General features: G+C 59.7%; 2 protein-coding genes across 12 annotated transcripts in view; one reads left to right on the forward strand and one right to left on the reverse strand.

The window, feature by feature from the left end:
• OPCML (opioid binding protein/cell adhesion molecule like) overlaps positions 1–3,172 on the forward strand; it is a 305,952-nt gene extending 302,780 nt beyond the window's left edge. For all 7 annotated transcript variants that reach the window (XM_075116141.1, XM_075116140.1, XM_075116144.1 and 4 more), the window contains one exon: positions 2,496–3,172. In XM_075116141.1, the coding sequence (XP_074972242.1) occupies positions 2,496–2,596 (101 nt within the window). In that variant the 3' untranslated portion in view covers positions 2,597–3,172. The remainder of the gene's footprint in view (positions 1–2,495) is intronic.
• Positions 3,173–9,783: 6,611 nt separating this feature from the next.
• Positions 9,784–14,684, reverse strand: part of LOC142067489 (protein CEPU-1) — a 353,823-nt gene continuing 348,922 nt past the window's right edge. For 4 of the 5 annotated variants that reach the window (XM_075116134.1, XM_075116137.1, XM_075116138.1 and 1 more), the window contains 2 exons: positions 12,296–12,328; positions 9,784–10,658 (listed from right to left, as the gene is read on the reverse strand). In XM_075116134.1, the coding sequence (XP_074972235.1) occupies positions 10,558–10,658; positions 12,296–12,328 (134 nt within the window). In that variant the 3' untranslated portion in view covers positions 9,784–10,557. The remainder of the gene's footprint in view (positions 10,659–12,295; positions 12,329–14,684) is intronic. The other variant, XM_075116135.1, reaches the window with a different exon arrangement.

Raw genomic sequence — 14,684 nt, forward strand, 5'->3', positions numbered from 1 at the left:
ATGATGCCGAACATTTTAAACCCTCTCATTTCATGACACCCATGGACAAGACGCTCACCCGCCATCATGTGTCCCACGAGCCCTTCTCTATCTAGTACAAAGAGACAGCCTAGGAGGGCGTCTTCCCTAGTTGGCTCCCTGAGTACTTGTGACGAGAAGTTCTCGCCTACAAACTTCAAGACTTTCCAAGGCCTGCTGATCACAGCGGTAGGGTAGTCCCAGCTGACATCTGGGAAGTTGAAATCTCCCATAAGGCCAAGGGCTACCGATCCAGACATTTCTCCTAAGTGCCTATGGAACAACTGCCATCCCAGTGTCTTCTTGCCTCTTAGTTGCTCTTTGCTGGACCTCATCCCTCCAGCCCTCCCAGCCTTCTAAGGCCATAACACTGTCTCCCTCTACGGCTGGCTATTCATTTCTTTAGACCAGCTACTAATCTACCTGGCCAGAAAAACCACGCTCTCTCTGCCTCCCTCTCAGCATCTGTCTACCAAGCTTCCTTGCTGGGCGTCTTAGGCTCACAGCATGGCTGGGGAGCTGCCAGACGCCCCGGTCCCCGCCCAGCGCCACAGCCCCACTCTGTCCCTAACCCTCCAGCCCTTGTCGTCTCCTCCTACCCGCTCCACAGGCATAGGTCTCCTCTGGGCCCCCTGCCTGCCCCTCAGCAGACTGCTGGGCAGCCGTCCCCGCTTCCCTCGCTGTGCCTGGCTGGCTGCTCTGATCCTGACCGTCACCCTCATGTGCTCAGCAACCCAAATCCCTACAAAAAAAAAGCCCTCAGCCAACAAGATGCAACAACCCTCCCCTCCACATGCATAACCTGATGGCCGCCTGCCCATATCCTCTTTCTCCTCCTCCTCTTCCTCACCTGGCCTGCCTGCCAGGGACCATCCCCCCCCACACCCCACAGCCCTAAAACATCCCCACGTACCTGAAGCTCCACGCACCCAGATGCTGCTGTCTCCTGCATCATGCCTTTATTGCCAGCTGCCAAGTACCGAGGTCGCCGACCCCCTCCGTCCCCAGCAGCTCTCCCGTGGCCATTTGCATCTTGCTGACTGTGAAGTTGCACTTGTGTCCCGCGCCCCGACCCACCACCTGCATGCACACCCAGCCTCTCCCAGTGGCATGTCGCTGTCGCTCGTGTCTCGTCCGCGGGCCTAGACGTGCTGGCCAAAACGCAGGCTTCCTCTGCACGACGGGCATCCCGGCAGCCTCCCTCACCGCTCGTCCTCGCCGCTCTGCCCCGGGTAAGGGCATCCGGCTGCTCAGCTTCGCCACCGCTCCCCTGGCTGTCCTATACACCTAGCAGGAACAAGCCCCTCATCAGCCCACTGCGATAGCGCTGGCTGTGCCCTTCCTGGCACCCCAAAGCCCCACGGCCCCCAAGATGGGGAAGCCCCGTGGGGGCCTTCTCCAGATAGCCGCTCTCCCAGTCGGCACCTCCAAACCCTCCCCCCCCCCAGGCTCTGACCTGGCTGGATGCACAGCATAGGGTGACTACACCCCCATTTGACACATGGATGCCCGCGGTGGTGCCACCTCCTCGCCCCAGCGGCAGCCAGCAGGTCTTGGAGAGGCTCAGTCCCGTGCCAGCCCTCCCCGTCCTGTGCCATGGGCAGACCTGTGGCAAACTGCATGCAAGCATGTCATCTAGGCAACTAAGTCTGCTGCCCAGAAGTAAAAAAAAAAAAACACCCTGAAGGCACAAGGCACTGGGGTTCTCCCAGGGCATGCTCCTTGCCCCGATGTATCCCCAGCATGCTGAACCCCTTAAACTACCCACTCAGCCTCATGGCCCTCCTCAGCCATCGCTACCTCCCCCGTGACTCCTGTACGCCATGGGCAGAAGGGCTAGTCCCACCCAAAAAAAAGCGAGATGCCACATTCCCTCTGGCCTCCTTCTGCACGCTCCCTGGCATCCCCGCCTCACCCGCCCTCCACACCCCTCCCTGCCTCACCAGCATCTCCCTCGTGCCCCTGCTAAGGACGTGCCTGTCCCCAGAATGCGGACAAAACTGTGTCCTCACGTGGAGCCCTGCTCAGCTCCTGCTGGCTCAGGGACCCTCATTTCCCAGCAGGGATGCGGGGCATGGCTGCTCCTACCTGTGGGGCCTGATCCCTCCCTGACCTGCTGCTGCACAGCATCCCCCAAGGACTGTGCCCTCCAAGTGTGGTGGGGCTGGACTGGCACCTGCCCAGGGCATCGTCCTCCTCAAACAAGGACCATATCACCCCTAACTGTCCCTTGAGCTCCTTGCCTACCTCCTCGAGACCACCTGGACCCCACACTGGCCATGCTCATCAAGCAATAGGCAAAAGCAGCGTGCCTGCCTGGGAGGGGACCGCAGCACCTGGCTGCCCAGCACAGCGGGGCGGGATGGGGCTGCACAGGGATGATGAGGAGGGCATTGACCTTCATGCAACAAAACGGCTGCTGACACTTGCTGCTAGCCCTAACGCTGTCCCTTGTCTTGCCCTTCTCTCCTGCACAGGGCCCGGAGCGGTGCACGACGGTGGCAACGCGGCATCCCGGGTGGCCGCCAGCCTCTGCCTCTGGGCCGCCCTCCTCGTTCGCCTCCTCCTCGACTTTTGATAAGGGAGCGGAGGGTCCCGGGAGGCCCCCGCCGCGCCTCTCCCCCGCCGCGGGCTCAGCCTGCCACGCCGCCCGGGGACTCCTCGCCGTTGGACGGGCGATGCGCTGGAGGACGGGCGGCGGCGCCGAGCGTCCGAGGATGGCCGCATCTCCCGCGTGCCGGGATCGTTCTCGCCGCTGGTTACGCTGTACAGATCCCACCACGTGCCACCAGACTGTCACCCGCCACCATCACCCCGGGGACGCGGTCCGGCACGGACGGGGCTCCCCGCAGCCACCTCGTCCCCGACGCAGGGGGGGTGTGGAGCCACCGGGGTGGGCGCCACCCAGAGCCGTCACCGGGGATGTCCGTCTCGTCATCTTGCTAAGCCACCTATGCCCAAAAAGACCCCACCGTTGAAGCCCCCGGCTCTGCCTTCAGCCCTCTCGGTCCTGAATGTCAGTTGTTGCCACCAAAGCCCTGATGGCACTGGCCCCCACCGCCTGGCCTTGCCTCTGCTCCTGGGCCCTGCCCACTCCCTGAAGCCTTTTCCAAGGGGGTCACCCGATGCAACCAGTTATCCTTCAAGGGTCAAACATCTCCTGCTAACACCATAAACTGCCCCGCTCCTCCCAAACCTCCTCACCTTCCTGAGGACGCGAGGCTGCTCTCCCAGGAAAATGAGCCTTGGGGGACCGCCGCTGGCCCTCGCAGGGACTAGAGCCTTCCAACTGCCCCAGCGCACCAGGACAGCACCCGTCCTTGCTCCGGACCCTGCCCGCTCCGCTGCTTCCCCGCTGATGGCAGGACCTGCCCCACCAGGCTCACCCTGATGCACTGCCAGCACGTGTCGGGGAGGTTCCTCTGGGCTTGTTTTCCAACCTGCGCCTCAAAAGCACAGCACCACCGGCACTGGGCGGAGGCACTAAACAGCACAGCAAAACACCAGGTGACAAAGCCCTTTTCCTACAGCTCCGACGCTCCCGCCCATCTGCAGGTGCCCAGAGGGGATGGGACCATGTATGCCCAGCCTCGAGGTTGGCACAGCAGCTGTTCCGCGGCTCATCTCCCAGCGTGGCCGCCCCATACCAGCCCGCTGAGTGTCTCTGCCTCCCTGAGGGACGGAAGAACCGTGGACACCCCTCACCTCCCCCCCCCCCCACAGCTGCAACACACGCTGCAAACCCCTGACCGAGGAGGCGCTGATGTGTTTGACCCTGCAGAGGTGGCTCAGGCTCCATGGCTTCATTGCGCTGGCACGGCAGGGATAAGGACAGCGCCTATGTCCCTCACTGCTTGCCGCTCCGCCTTGCTGCGACATGCCATCAGCAACAAACTGGCTGCATCCAGACTCTCTGCTTCCTCCAGCCATCCTGGGAACCTCTGCCTCCACCCTCTTCCCTGGTGCCCATGACAGCAGCCATCTGGCTGCCATGCGTAGGAGCCCACGCACCCCACAGTGCCCTGTGCTGTGGCCCCCCCTTCTCTGGGTGTGTGGCAGAAGCCCCGAGCCTTGTAGCCAACCAGGAATGCCTTGGGGCTGCTTTCTGGGGATGGACGCGCCCATTCTGCGCCTGAAAAGTCACATGCGGCACCAGACGCCTCTGGCAGGGACACAACTCTACAGCGACCCGCTGAGCAAGCACACAAAGCATCCTCCTGTCCTGACCCAATGCCTCCCCGTGCCTTGCCTCTGCCTTCTCCCTCCACAACCAAGGTGGCTTAAAAGCAATGGCCCTGCACACGCCAACTTTCCCACGCACCCTCTGCTGCTGCTGAACCCTCCTTACCCGCCATCCTGCTTTCTGTGGCTGCGAGGAAGCCAGGCTGATGCACCTCAGCACGCAAGATGATATTAAAAAAAGAAAACCCTGACATCCAGGCTGCGTCGTGCTGCTGCCCCATCGCCCATGCAGCGTGACCCCCGCCTTGTCCCTGCTCTCATGGGCTGCCCAGGACCTGCAACAAGGGCCCTGCAACAAGGCTGTTGCAACAAACAAAAGCAACAGCTACAAAAAAAAAAATCTTACTGGATGTTCAACATGTACCATGGCTGATGATGATTGGCAAAACCCACTGGCCCGAGGCGGGGGGGGGGGGGGGGGGCTGCTCCGGCGCTGGCCCAACACGCTGGCTTACCTGATGGGCAGGGATCTGGCACGGCACGGCACTGACCGGGCAAGTCCGCGTCCCGCGGTCCCTGCGGTGCTGCTCTGCTGCTCCGCCGGTGGCAATCCCAGTCCTAGCCCACGGCCCATCGCAGAGCGGGGACACCACCATCTTCAGCTGGCACATCCTTCCCCGCTCCAAAAGTACCACTGAGGTGCGGGAGATACCCCGGCGCCTTTCCCTGTCCGCGCCTCCCCGCGGTGGCCCGTCCCCACCGCCTCCCAGCGCCACATTTCTCTCTCCTGATGGCAGAAAATCTGAACTAGCCCCAGACACGCGGGGCCAGAGGCTGTGGCGTATCAGAGGGTGGAGGCAAGAGCAGTGAGACGCCGCGACGTGCACCGAGGCTGGCAGAGCCGGGGCCATCCCCCCCTCCCCATGCCCCTCCATTCTTCTCCTCCCTGGGCTGGGTCGGCTCCCCTGTCCTTCTCCGCCAGGACGGCGCTCGACTTTCTCGTGCCGTGTAACGTGCCATTGTGAGGACCGTGTTGGCTGTCGAGGCCGGCCCCGCTGCGGCTCGGCTGGGCGGCGGACCCCTTCGCGACCGCTGCTCTCCGCGTTCGGACGCTCGGGGGGCAGCCAGGCGCCCGGGGCAGGGGGAGCACGGCTCCCAGGTGTCTCCTGCCGACGGCCGCGACGTCCAGTCTTGAGTTTCCGTCGATCGTTGTATTCCAAGGGTGGCTATACTACCTGAGATTTGTGCATGTTACATTGTAGTTGTAACCTTTTCTAATTCGGCAAGAATAAGAGATGGTTGTGATTGTGCAGTGTATCAATAAAGTTTGACGAACTTTGTACCTTCAGGGCTTTGCTTCGCGGACCCCCGTGTGCCCCGGGGAGGGACATGGTGCGCACTGCGCTGAGCCGGGTGGGCTCCTGAGCGCCCGCGACCTCCAGCGCTCCTGTAGCCTCACCCAACACTTAGCTGGAGCATCTTTTGATCTCCCTGAGACAGCGACACTTCAAGCTCCCCAACTGGGGGCCCGCTGCTGGTCGGGCCGTCCCTTGCCCCATCTCCCGCCTCCCCTGGAACCAGCCTTGCGGCTCCGCCGATGGGTCCCAGGTCCCGCCTGCCTCCATCCCTTGGCCGCCGATGAGCACGTACCTGTTGATGACCCCCTGCAGGGTAAGGACCGGCTTTGCTTTCATCGCTCACCTACATTCAGCAGAAGCGGCATGACTGGGGGCCTCCTTCCAGTGACCAAGCTGCTCCCAGCATCTTCTCTGTCGTCTTGTAACAACGCTCTGACAACTAAACCTACCCCCCCCCCCGCCGTGGCAAGGGACGCATCTGCAGGCGACACACTCCTAAGGGTGGTTTGCTTCTATCACGATCTCACGGCATGTGACATGGACAAAATGTCTTCCTCAAAGGACAAAGATGGTGAAGACCAGGAGGAGACGCAGCCGCGATCCTCAGCATCTTCCCGGGCCAGCTACCATCTCGCCTTAAAACCGCCGGGCTGAGGGGTTACGCTGTACCCCGTGCCCCCCTGGGGATGCCGCACTTTTCTACCCCATCAACTGGAAAAAAAAAAACCAAAAACCATTCAACAAGCGCCGCTAATGTGGGGCCGGCTGCTGCCAAGCGCCGAGACCCACGTCTCGCCAGCCAGCTCGGGTGTGAGCCAGAGGACGGCCGTTGCCTGAGCGTCTCCGGGTGCCTGGTCCCCTCGCTGCTGTGCCACCAACAGAGCTTGCGTGGCCACCGAGTCACGCTCAGGATAAGAGCCCATTTCCCTAAGGAGATCCCAAGGCTGATGCCCCTCAGCTGTATGTTGCAGGATGGGAACGCCTCTGGGGGCACCTGGGGCAACCACAGGGGGAGTGGGGGGACTAGGGGCTGCAGGACGATGCCAGATGCATCAGGGGGTGCAATCCCGTCGGAGGGAGCAGGCCTCTCTCTGCCTTCCCTGACACACAGATGAAAAGCCTGGTCCTGAGAGTTTATCCCCAAATTCTGCAGCAAACTGCTTTCCTGCTGACGGCGGGTGCTTGTGCGCAGCAGGCGGCCAAGCAAACGGCTCCATCCTGGGACCGCTACAAACTACTGCAGCTCCAGACATCAGGAACGTCTCTGCTGTCCCCCTCAGGTGACCCTGGCAGAAAGGTAAGCACTTCCCAAAAACCCACCAGCCTCCCTGGGGTGGGTCTGGGAGGGGAGAGCTGCCCACCTGCCCCATGCTGCCCCGGCACCCTGCGGCTCTCTGGGCTGGCAGAAAGCCTCCCAACCTCGAGCATGGGATGAGCTACATCCTAACCTCCACGCTCCCTTTTGCATCAGTGCTGGGGCCCCAGACAAGAAGCTTTCCCCGATATTCCCTGCAGCAAGGCGAGTGTGGGCACCCATTGTGGGAAACCCTCTGTTTTGAGCCACTTTCAAAATAAAATGCACAGGGGAGCCAGGACTGGTACAATATAACTACAGGTGCCATGAAGGAACGCTCACCTCTTGCACGCAGTCCCTGGCATTAGCATTCTCACTAATGAAAGTGAGAAACCCCTACAGACGCCTGAATGCCCCAGCTCACAGCATGGCCCAACACCTCACCTACATCACCCCCTTTTATATGATTGCCGAGCGCTGGGGGAGGCGGACACGGCCCCTTCCCGGGTCGAGGAGGGGTTTCCTCCATGGCCCTTGGCAGCACCCAGCCTGTGTCTAAGAACAAGGACCACAGTTGTTACGTCCATGACAGCCATCCTTCGCCCTCCCAACAGGACACGTGTCAATAAATACATACATAAATGCATCCATCAACCAGCCTCTCCCTCTTTAACTTGCTCTCTGTCCCTCAAACCCTGCCACCTGACACCCTTTGCGACCTCACCTAGAGCACCACAAAATTTGACATTAAAGGGTGAGAGAGTGAACCCCAGTACCTCCATACCCACCCTTGGGTGCCGGGTCACACCCTTCCCCACGTCACCGAGCATCCGGGTGCTCCTGCCAAGCTTCCTCTACCATGACCATCCCTGCCTGGGAGTCCTAAGACCCCACACCATTTTTTTCCCCTGGGAGAGGGATTTCTGCTGCCAAGGACAAAGGTGGCCACAACACACTCTCCTATAAACCACGGGGGCCGGGAGTGCCAGCTCAGCATACCCCCACGGGGCTGGGCTGGCCAGCCACCTCCTCCTGTGCCATCCTGACCCTGCGATGCAGAAAGCTGCTTGCGCCCGGCCGTCCTGTCCCCCGTCCCTCACTTGGGATGTGCCGTGAAGCCGTAAGGGCACGGCCTTCCCTTTCCCGGCAGCGGTATCCCTCAGCTGCCACACGTCACACCACAAAGCAACACCTCGCCATCCCTTTTGCTCTCTCCCCGGTTTACATGCCCATTTCTTGAGCTGCACAAACTCATCATAGGGCGAAGAAAAAAAGAAAGAAAAAAACCCAACCAAACACAAAATCCCCCAAAAAACAATTCTGCCATCGCTACCAACCAACTTCTAATCCTACAAAAACATGCCAGACACCTTGAGGAAGCCCGTGGCCTGGCGGCTACAGTTGAGGCCGAGGACCAAACACACCGAGGAACCTTCTGCAAATCAGCCAAAAACCCCAAAACACCAGCCCAGACAAGCCCCGACGCACCCCTGGCCCCGTGTGGGCCGTCAGGTTACACCTGCACCCAGACACGTGGCTCCGTCCCGCCGTGCTTCACCCGTACTCAGCTTTGCACGGGGGCACCCGGTTTCCTACACCCACCTCGCATCGCTCCGTCTCTCCTTCCCGCGGGACTGGCTTCGGCCGCTCCATGAGCATCCCCCGCAACGTCGCACCGCCGGGGCAAAGGGCTACACGGAAGCCTTTTGGGGTCCTGAGCGGGATCCTGCGTGGTGGGAATAGGGCAGAGCTGCGCCCCACGCCCTCCCCGTCTACTCACCAAAGCCTTACCTTGCGACAGCATCCCGCGGGGCTCGCCGGCGAGTTCTGGGCACTGTCTCTCCGACGCTCTCCCGGCCCGTGGCAATGATTCGGTGCTCCCACCCGGCATCCCTCTCCCGGCATCCCTCCCTTCGTCCCTCCCTGTCCCCACCAGCGCGGGGGCGGGGGAGGGCGCAGGGCGGCCCCGGCCCCCCGCAGCAATGAGCACCACAACCAGACGGAGCGGCCACATGGAACAATCGTTTTAATGGATAGGCAGAGAGAGCCCCCTCGCCGCCCGCCCGCCCGCGCCCGGGCCCCCCGCACGCCCCCCGCCCGCCGTCGGCCACGGGGAAGGAAAGGAAACCGAAGGAGGAAAACCGACCGCGGGGGAGACTCCCCGCCGAAACGTACCGCGAGTCGACTGGTCCCGCGCCTCGGCCGACGGCTCGGCCGCCCCCGCCGATCGCTTCGCCTTCTTTTCCTTTTTTTTTATATATATATACACACACACACGCACGCGCACACACACACATATACATACATATATATATATAAAAAAATAGAAAACTCAGCTATATAGAGCTCCCTCTGTCCCTCGGTTCGCTTTACTCCGCCGCAAAGGGGCCGGGGCCGCGCGGTGAAAGGCGACGGAGAGGGGCTCCGGCCCCCCGCGGCCCTTCGTCCCCGGCACGCCGGCGACACGAGGACGGAAAGGTGAGGGGATTCGGGGACGCGTGGACCGAGACGCTCGTCTCGTTGAGGACCGATACACACCTAACTCCATATACAGCATGCAGTAATGGCAGCGGAAGGACCCTGCTGGGAACCGTGGCTAGAACGCTAACAAAAAAAAACAATTATATATATATATGTATATTTATATATACTGTATATATATATCCCATAAAAAGATTCAGCGTCTCCCTCCGCCTAGATGCGCGGCAAGCGGCGCCCGTGCCCTCGGCAGGAACTGTTCGGACGACCGCTTTTTGGGCCGGTTTCGGGGGGGGGGTTTGGCGCGGGACTCCTCCTCCTCCTCCTCCATGCTGACTCGCCGAGCTCGCAAACCTCCTTGGCTGGTCGCTTCCTCGGGTGCGCAGCACTCGGCAAACCAATCTCTTCTCTCCGCTTGCTCCCCCTCTCCTTTCTGGATTTGTTTCTTTCTCATTCTTTTTTTTTTTTTCTCCCCTCTTTTTTGCATTTCTGTTTTTTAGGAACTAAGAGTTCTAGGCTCGTATCAGAAAATATAATTAATAAAATTAACCATGACTCAGAATCTCTTATCATTCACGATGTCCGCGGGTGGTACGATGAACGCGTGGCTCGACGCCGGTCTCCTTCCTCCCTTTCCGTTCGTGGTGGCGTGGTAACCGTTGAAGATCTATATATATATATATATATGTGTATACGTGGATATATATATATATATTCTGGAACACAAATGGCGGCACGGTCCATGAGAAGACGGGGAAATCTCGGCAAAGAACAACTCCGGACAGAGGGGTCCCCGTGGGAGGGGGCGGGCGGGCGGGGGTGGCGAAGGGGACGGGGGTGGGGGGAGCGCCACGCCCCGACGGCCCCGCCCATCCTCCGCACTGGCCCGCGGCAGAGAACGGCGAAACCGGGGGGGAAAAAGGGGTGGGGGGCAAAAAGAAAAATAAAATAGGGGGAAAAGAATAAGACTCAGTCGCGTTGCATCTTCAGCAGGAAGCCTTGGATTATTATTTTTTTTTTCCTCTCTCTCCTTTCCAAATTTCCGTTGCGGTTTTTTGCGTGTTTTTCCTCAATCCCCCTCCCCCAGGTGGCCTGGCCGGATACTCTCTCAATTCTTATGATTATTTTCGGAAACGGTGAACACTTCTTCTTTTTCTTCCTCTCCTTTCTGCTTGCGCTCGCTGGCCGTGGTCGTCGCCACCGCTGCTCCGCGGGCCGGCTCTTGGGTCAAAACTGGCGGACGAGCTGGGCGAGCGGGAGGGCCAGCAGCCACGCGCAGGCGCCTCGCCGCCACGCGCCGTTGTTGCCGTCGTGCACTGCGCCGGGGCCTGCGGCAAGGGAGAGGAACGCCGGCTTGGTTAGCCACGACGCCAACAAAACCCATCAAGCAAGCAAACAAACCCAACAAACCCACACCGTCTGGGCCCCCGGTGCTATTGCGCATGGTGGCATTGCCCCGTGCAAGAGCTCCCCGGGCCACCCCAATCCACCCACGCCATCCTTGACAACACGGCACCAGCCAACCCCATCTTTGGGACACACCCCGCCGTGGTCCCGCTTCAGCCCCGAGTCCCCATCCCAAGACCATCCCCTGCTCGTTGCCGCCAACTGACCTCCTCCAACCCCTCCTCCAAAATCCGTCCAAGTTCCCAGCCACACTTGTAGGGGAGATGATAGCTTTTGCCCACCACTGCCCACACTCGGCCAGGCACGGGGGTGACCACCCCATGGTCTTCCTTGGGGGGCACAATCACCACCTGCCCGCCCCACAGAGACACCACCACCAGCACTATACTCAGGACTCGGTGTTTTGCACCTCCCCAGAGCTGGTGTGGGCCTCACCACTGACAACAGGCTCTGCCCAGGGGCCCGGACCTTCTCAAGAAGAACAAGATGGGTTGAGGAAGGTGGTCAAGAAGATCCAAGACCATCCACGCCTTTGGGGATCACAGGGGGTGAGGAGCTCATAGCTCACCATGGGATAGGATGTGGAGAATGTCTGACCCAGTGGCTTTCACCAAAACACCCCAAACAGTTGACCCAGGGGAACACTAGGCTGGGAAAAGATGTCAGGAAGGCATCCAGGCTGGTGCGCTCCTGGAGCGGGGCTGCTCACAAGGTCTGATCAACCTGTGCTTTTGAAACCCCAGGACTCATCCCCTTGCTTCAAAGCCCGACGGGGGCACTGAGAACCACTAACCATTTGGTCTCCCGCCAGTAGCACTCTTCCGACACACTCACAGACACCTCGCAACGCTTCCCACTTAGCCCCAAATCTTGGCATTGTCTGGGAAGCCATGCGCAAGGGCAGATCTGGAGATGCAACAGCTACCTCCATAGCCCTCCCGACATCTACGAGTCATCCCGAGGGCTGGCCACTCAGTGCATCACAAATGAAGCCACCTGGCTGTGGAGCCCCAGAATCAAGATGACACCAAGCCAGCTGGCTGGGTAAGATTGCATAGGAGGGTGCCGGCCACAAATAACGCCAAGAAGAGGACTGGACGCCTCGCCACCCCTACCTCATCCCGGAAAAAAGGCACTAGGAGCATCCCAGAGGAGGAAGGACCTGCCACAAGGCTCATTTACACATCAAAATGGGGAAAGCGGATGACAGAGACATCCCTGCTTTCGCCCCGGCGACAGGAGAGCGCAGCGGCGATGGGGAGGGAGCGCGGGAGCGGGGGAGCGCGGCGAGGGGACAAGGCATGCAGAGGGCACAGACCACCACCGGACGGGCACAGTAGGCTGGCGGGGAGGAGGCAGCATGGGAGGGCAGCTAGACAACAGCAAGAAAGCCCTATTTCATTGCTATACCAGTGGGAGTGGTGGGGTGGCGGGGCGGGAGGTCGAGGCAGCGGGTGCCACGGCTCCCCCTGGGACAATGTGGGGCAGGAGCTGGAGGGGCCCACGGGGACATGGAGCAGGGGGAGCGCTGGCATTGCAGGGGCCCCAAATTACTGACCTTTCCAGGGTGTCAGAGCGGTAGTTGTCTCTTCTAAAAATTAAAGAACAAGCGAAAGTTAAGGCAAAAGGGCAATGGAAAGCATAGGCTCGAGCCATTTCGCTCAGCCTGCCCTTGACCTGGGGACGGGAAAAACAAGCAGATGGGGTAGCAAGTGCTGCCCGAATCGTGCCCTGGTCCTCTGGGGCCACACTCGCCCTGTCCGGGAAGAGTACTACATGAGCTGAGACGAGCCACCTGCGGGACCCCAAACCTGGGGCAGGGGCCTGGCAAAGTCTGAAGTCGCACCCCCAAGCAAAAAGCAGAGCTCAAGGGCTCCCATTTGGGGGATTCTGGGGGTTTGGCTCTCCCCTGTTCTACTCCAGTATGGATTCGGGGCCCATCCCTCTCAGTAACCCTGCGACATCCCAAATGGATTTATGGCCTGACACCAGCCTCTGGGAAGCGACATGGACCGCGCGATGAGGGAGAGGCAGAGAGCTTTTTTCCCCCCCCACCGAACTCCACAAAATGATGTGGTTTCACCGAGCACTCCATCACATCACAGACAGCACCAAATGAGCCGCTGAATGAGGCAGCAGGCCTATAATAACAAGTGCTACATGTTAAATAAAGCAGGAGTTGACCTCCTTGAAAAATTAGATTAAAAAAAGGATTAAAAGATGTACGCTACATTAGCCTCTGTCACACAGCCCCAGAAAGGCTCATGTCATGGTACCCGCAGGGATTAAACCTCCATCTGGGGAGGGGAGCCCCAAAACACTCACTCAGCCGCAGGAAAAGGGGGTACGCACAAAATTGGCCCCCCAAAACCGCACGAGTGAGATGTTTCTCGTGCAGGAGGTTGCGCAGCCATCGCATGCCACTTCCCTCTCATCTTTCATTATGATAAATAAAGGCACATTAATCACTGGACCGAAGATCCGGTTGCTTAGGGACCAGGGCGCTCGGCCCGATGACGCTCGATAGCAGCGCGCAGGGCCACCCGTGCTGCTGCTAATAACAGGGGGGCTGTTCCCGATGGTGCCGGGGACCCCTGCGCCAGGAGATGGGGGACCCCTGTGCATCACGGTCCCCTCGAGTCTGCTGTGGATTGGGGGGGCCGTGGGGAACCATTTCCCCTCCAGGGGACTCAATTAATAAAGACTGAAAGGATCATTTAATCAATGTGGCTTTATGGAAATTACAGCTGGTCAAAGGACTCCGATTTCATTCCCTGGTGGGAGTCACAGTCAGGCCGACAAAGCTGAGGGGGATCATGAAATAGGCTTAGACTTCAGCAGCGTGCTTCACTGTGTCCTGCCCGACGCTGCTATACGGCATGAGTCATGCAAAACATCGCTCATGGGTTAGAAACCAACTACCTGACAGCTCTCAAAGCTGTCAGCAGGGAGTTGTCTTTAATCTGGGGGGGCTTTTTATCCAGGCTGCATCTGCGGATGCCAGAGCGAGGTCCTATGCTACTGAAGATTTCAACCCCATAAACCCATAGGGAGCCTACAGCATCGAGGCTGAGCGCGTACACGTAAACCCAGGCTACACCGGGCGTTTGGTACAGCCACCCTAAGGACAGGCCTGGGCCAGGGCTGCCTCTGACGGACACAAAGGTGTCTGTCTCCCTGAAAAATGGGGTTGTTTGGGATACTGATTACCAGGTTATTGGGGATACCGATTACCAGGAAGCCTGGTGGGGAAGAGAGCCAAGATGGGCAGGTAAAGGCGCTTATGTTCATCACTTACAGCACGGACTTTTTTGGGGAACAAATGGTTGTTAGGCTCATTAACATCCAAGGTTAGCTCTACATCCGAGATGGGATAACTCCTCTGCCGCAGCTCAGGGGAACCCGATGCAACTGCTGATACTGACAGCAGGTGAGGACGAGCCCTTCCTGCAATGGCACCCCCGGCATCCTCCGCTCTCCCCAGAGAAACCGCTTCCCTGGCCTGGGGCTCCCCTGAACCACATCCAGCCCCTGCCCAAGGATAGTGAGAAGCAGACATTGTTTCCCAAGGTCTCAACCGTGCTGCAACGACACGCTAAACAACCTGACACATACTTCAAGACTGCCCGCTATCCCAGTGTGCTCCGCAATGTTAATCACCCAGCCTCCTAGCCCTGAGCCACCCCACCGAGGGGCCTGGGGACGAGGAAGGCTCGTCTCCCTCTCCACTCCCCTCCAGACATACAATAACAAGAGGTGAGGAAAAGACAAGGCAAAGGAAAGACAGTGCTTTGCGGCACAGAGCCTTGCAAGTCGCCCGGCACACGCTGCTTGAGCTTGTGTGCTCAGGGAGAAAACAGTGGAAGAGAAAAATTACATGGCGACGGATTATTTACGAGTTTGCAAAGACACCAGCACCGGAGATGCCTGGAATGATGACAGCTGGT

This window comes from Phalacrocorax aristotelis, chromosome 22 (genome assembly GCF_949628215.1).
Source record: "Phalacrocorax aristotelis chromosome 22, bGulAri2.1, whole genome shotgun sequence".
Lineage (NCBI taxonomy): Eukaryota > Metazoa > Chordata > Aves > Suliformes > Phalacrocoracidae > Phalacrocorax > Phalacrocorax aristotelis.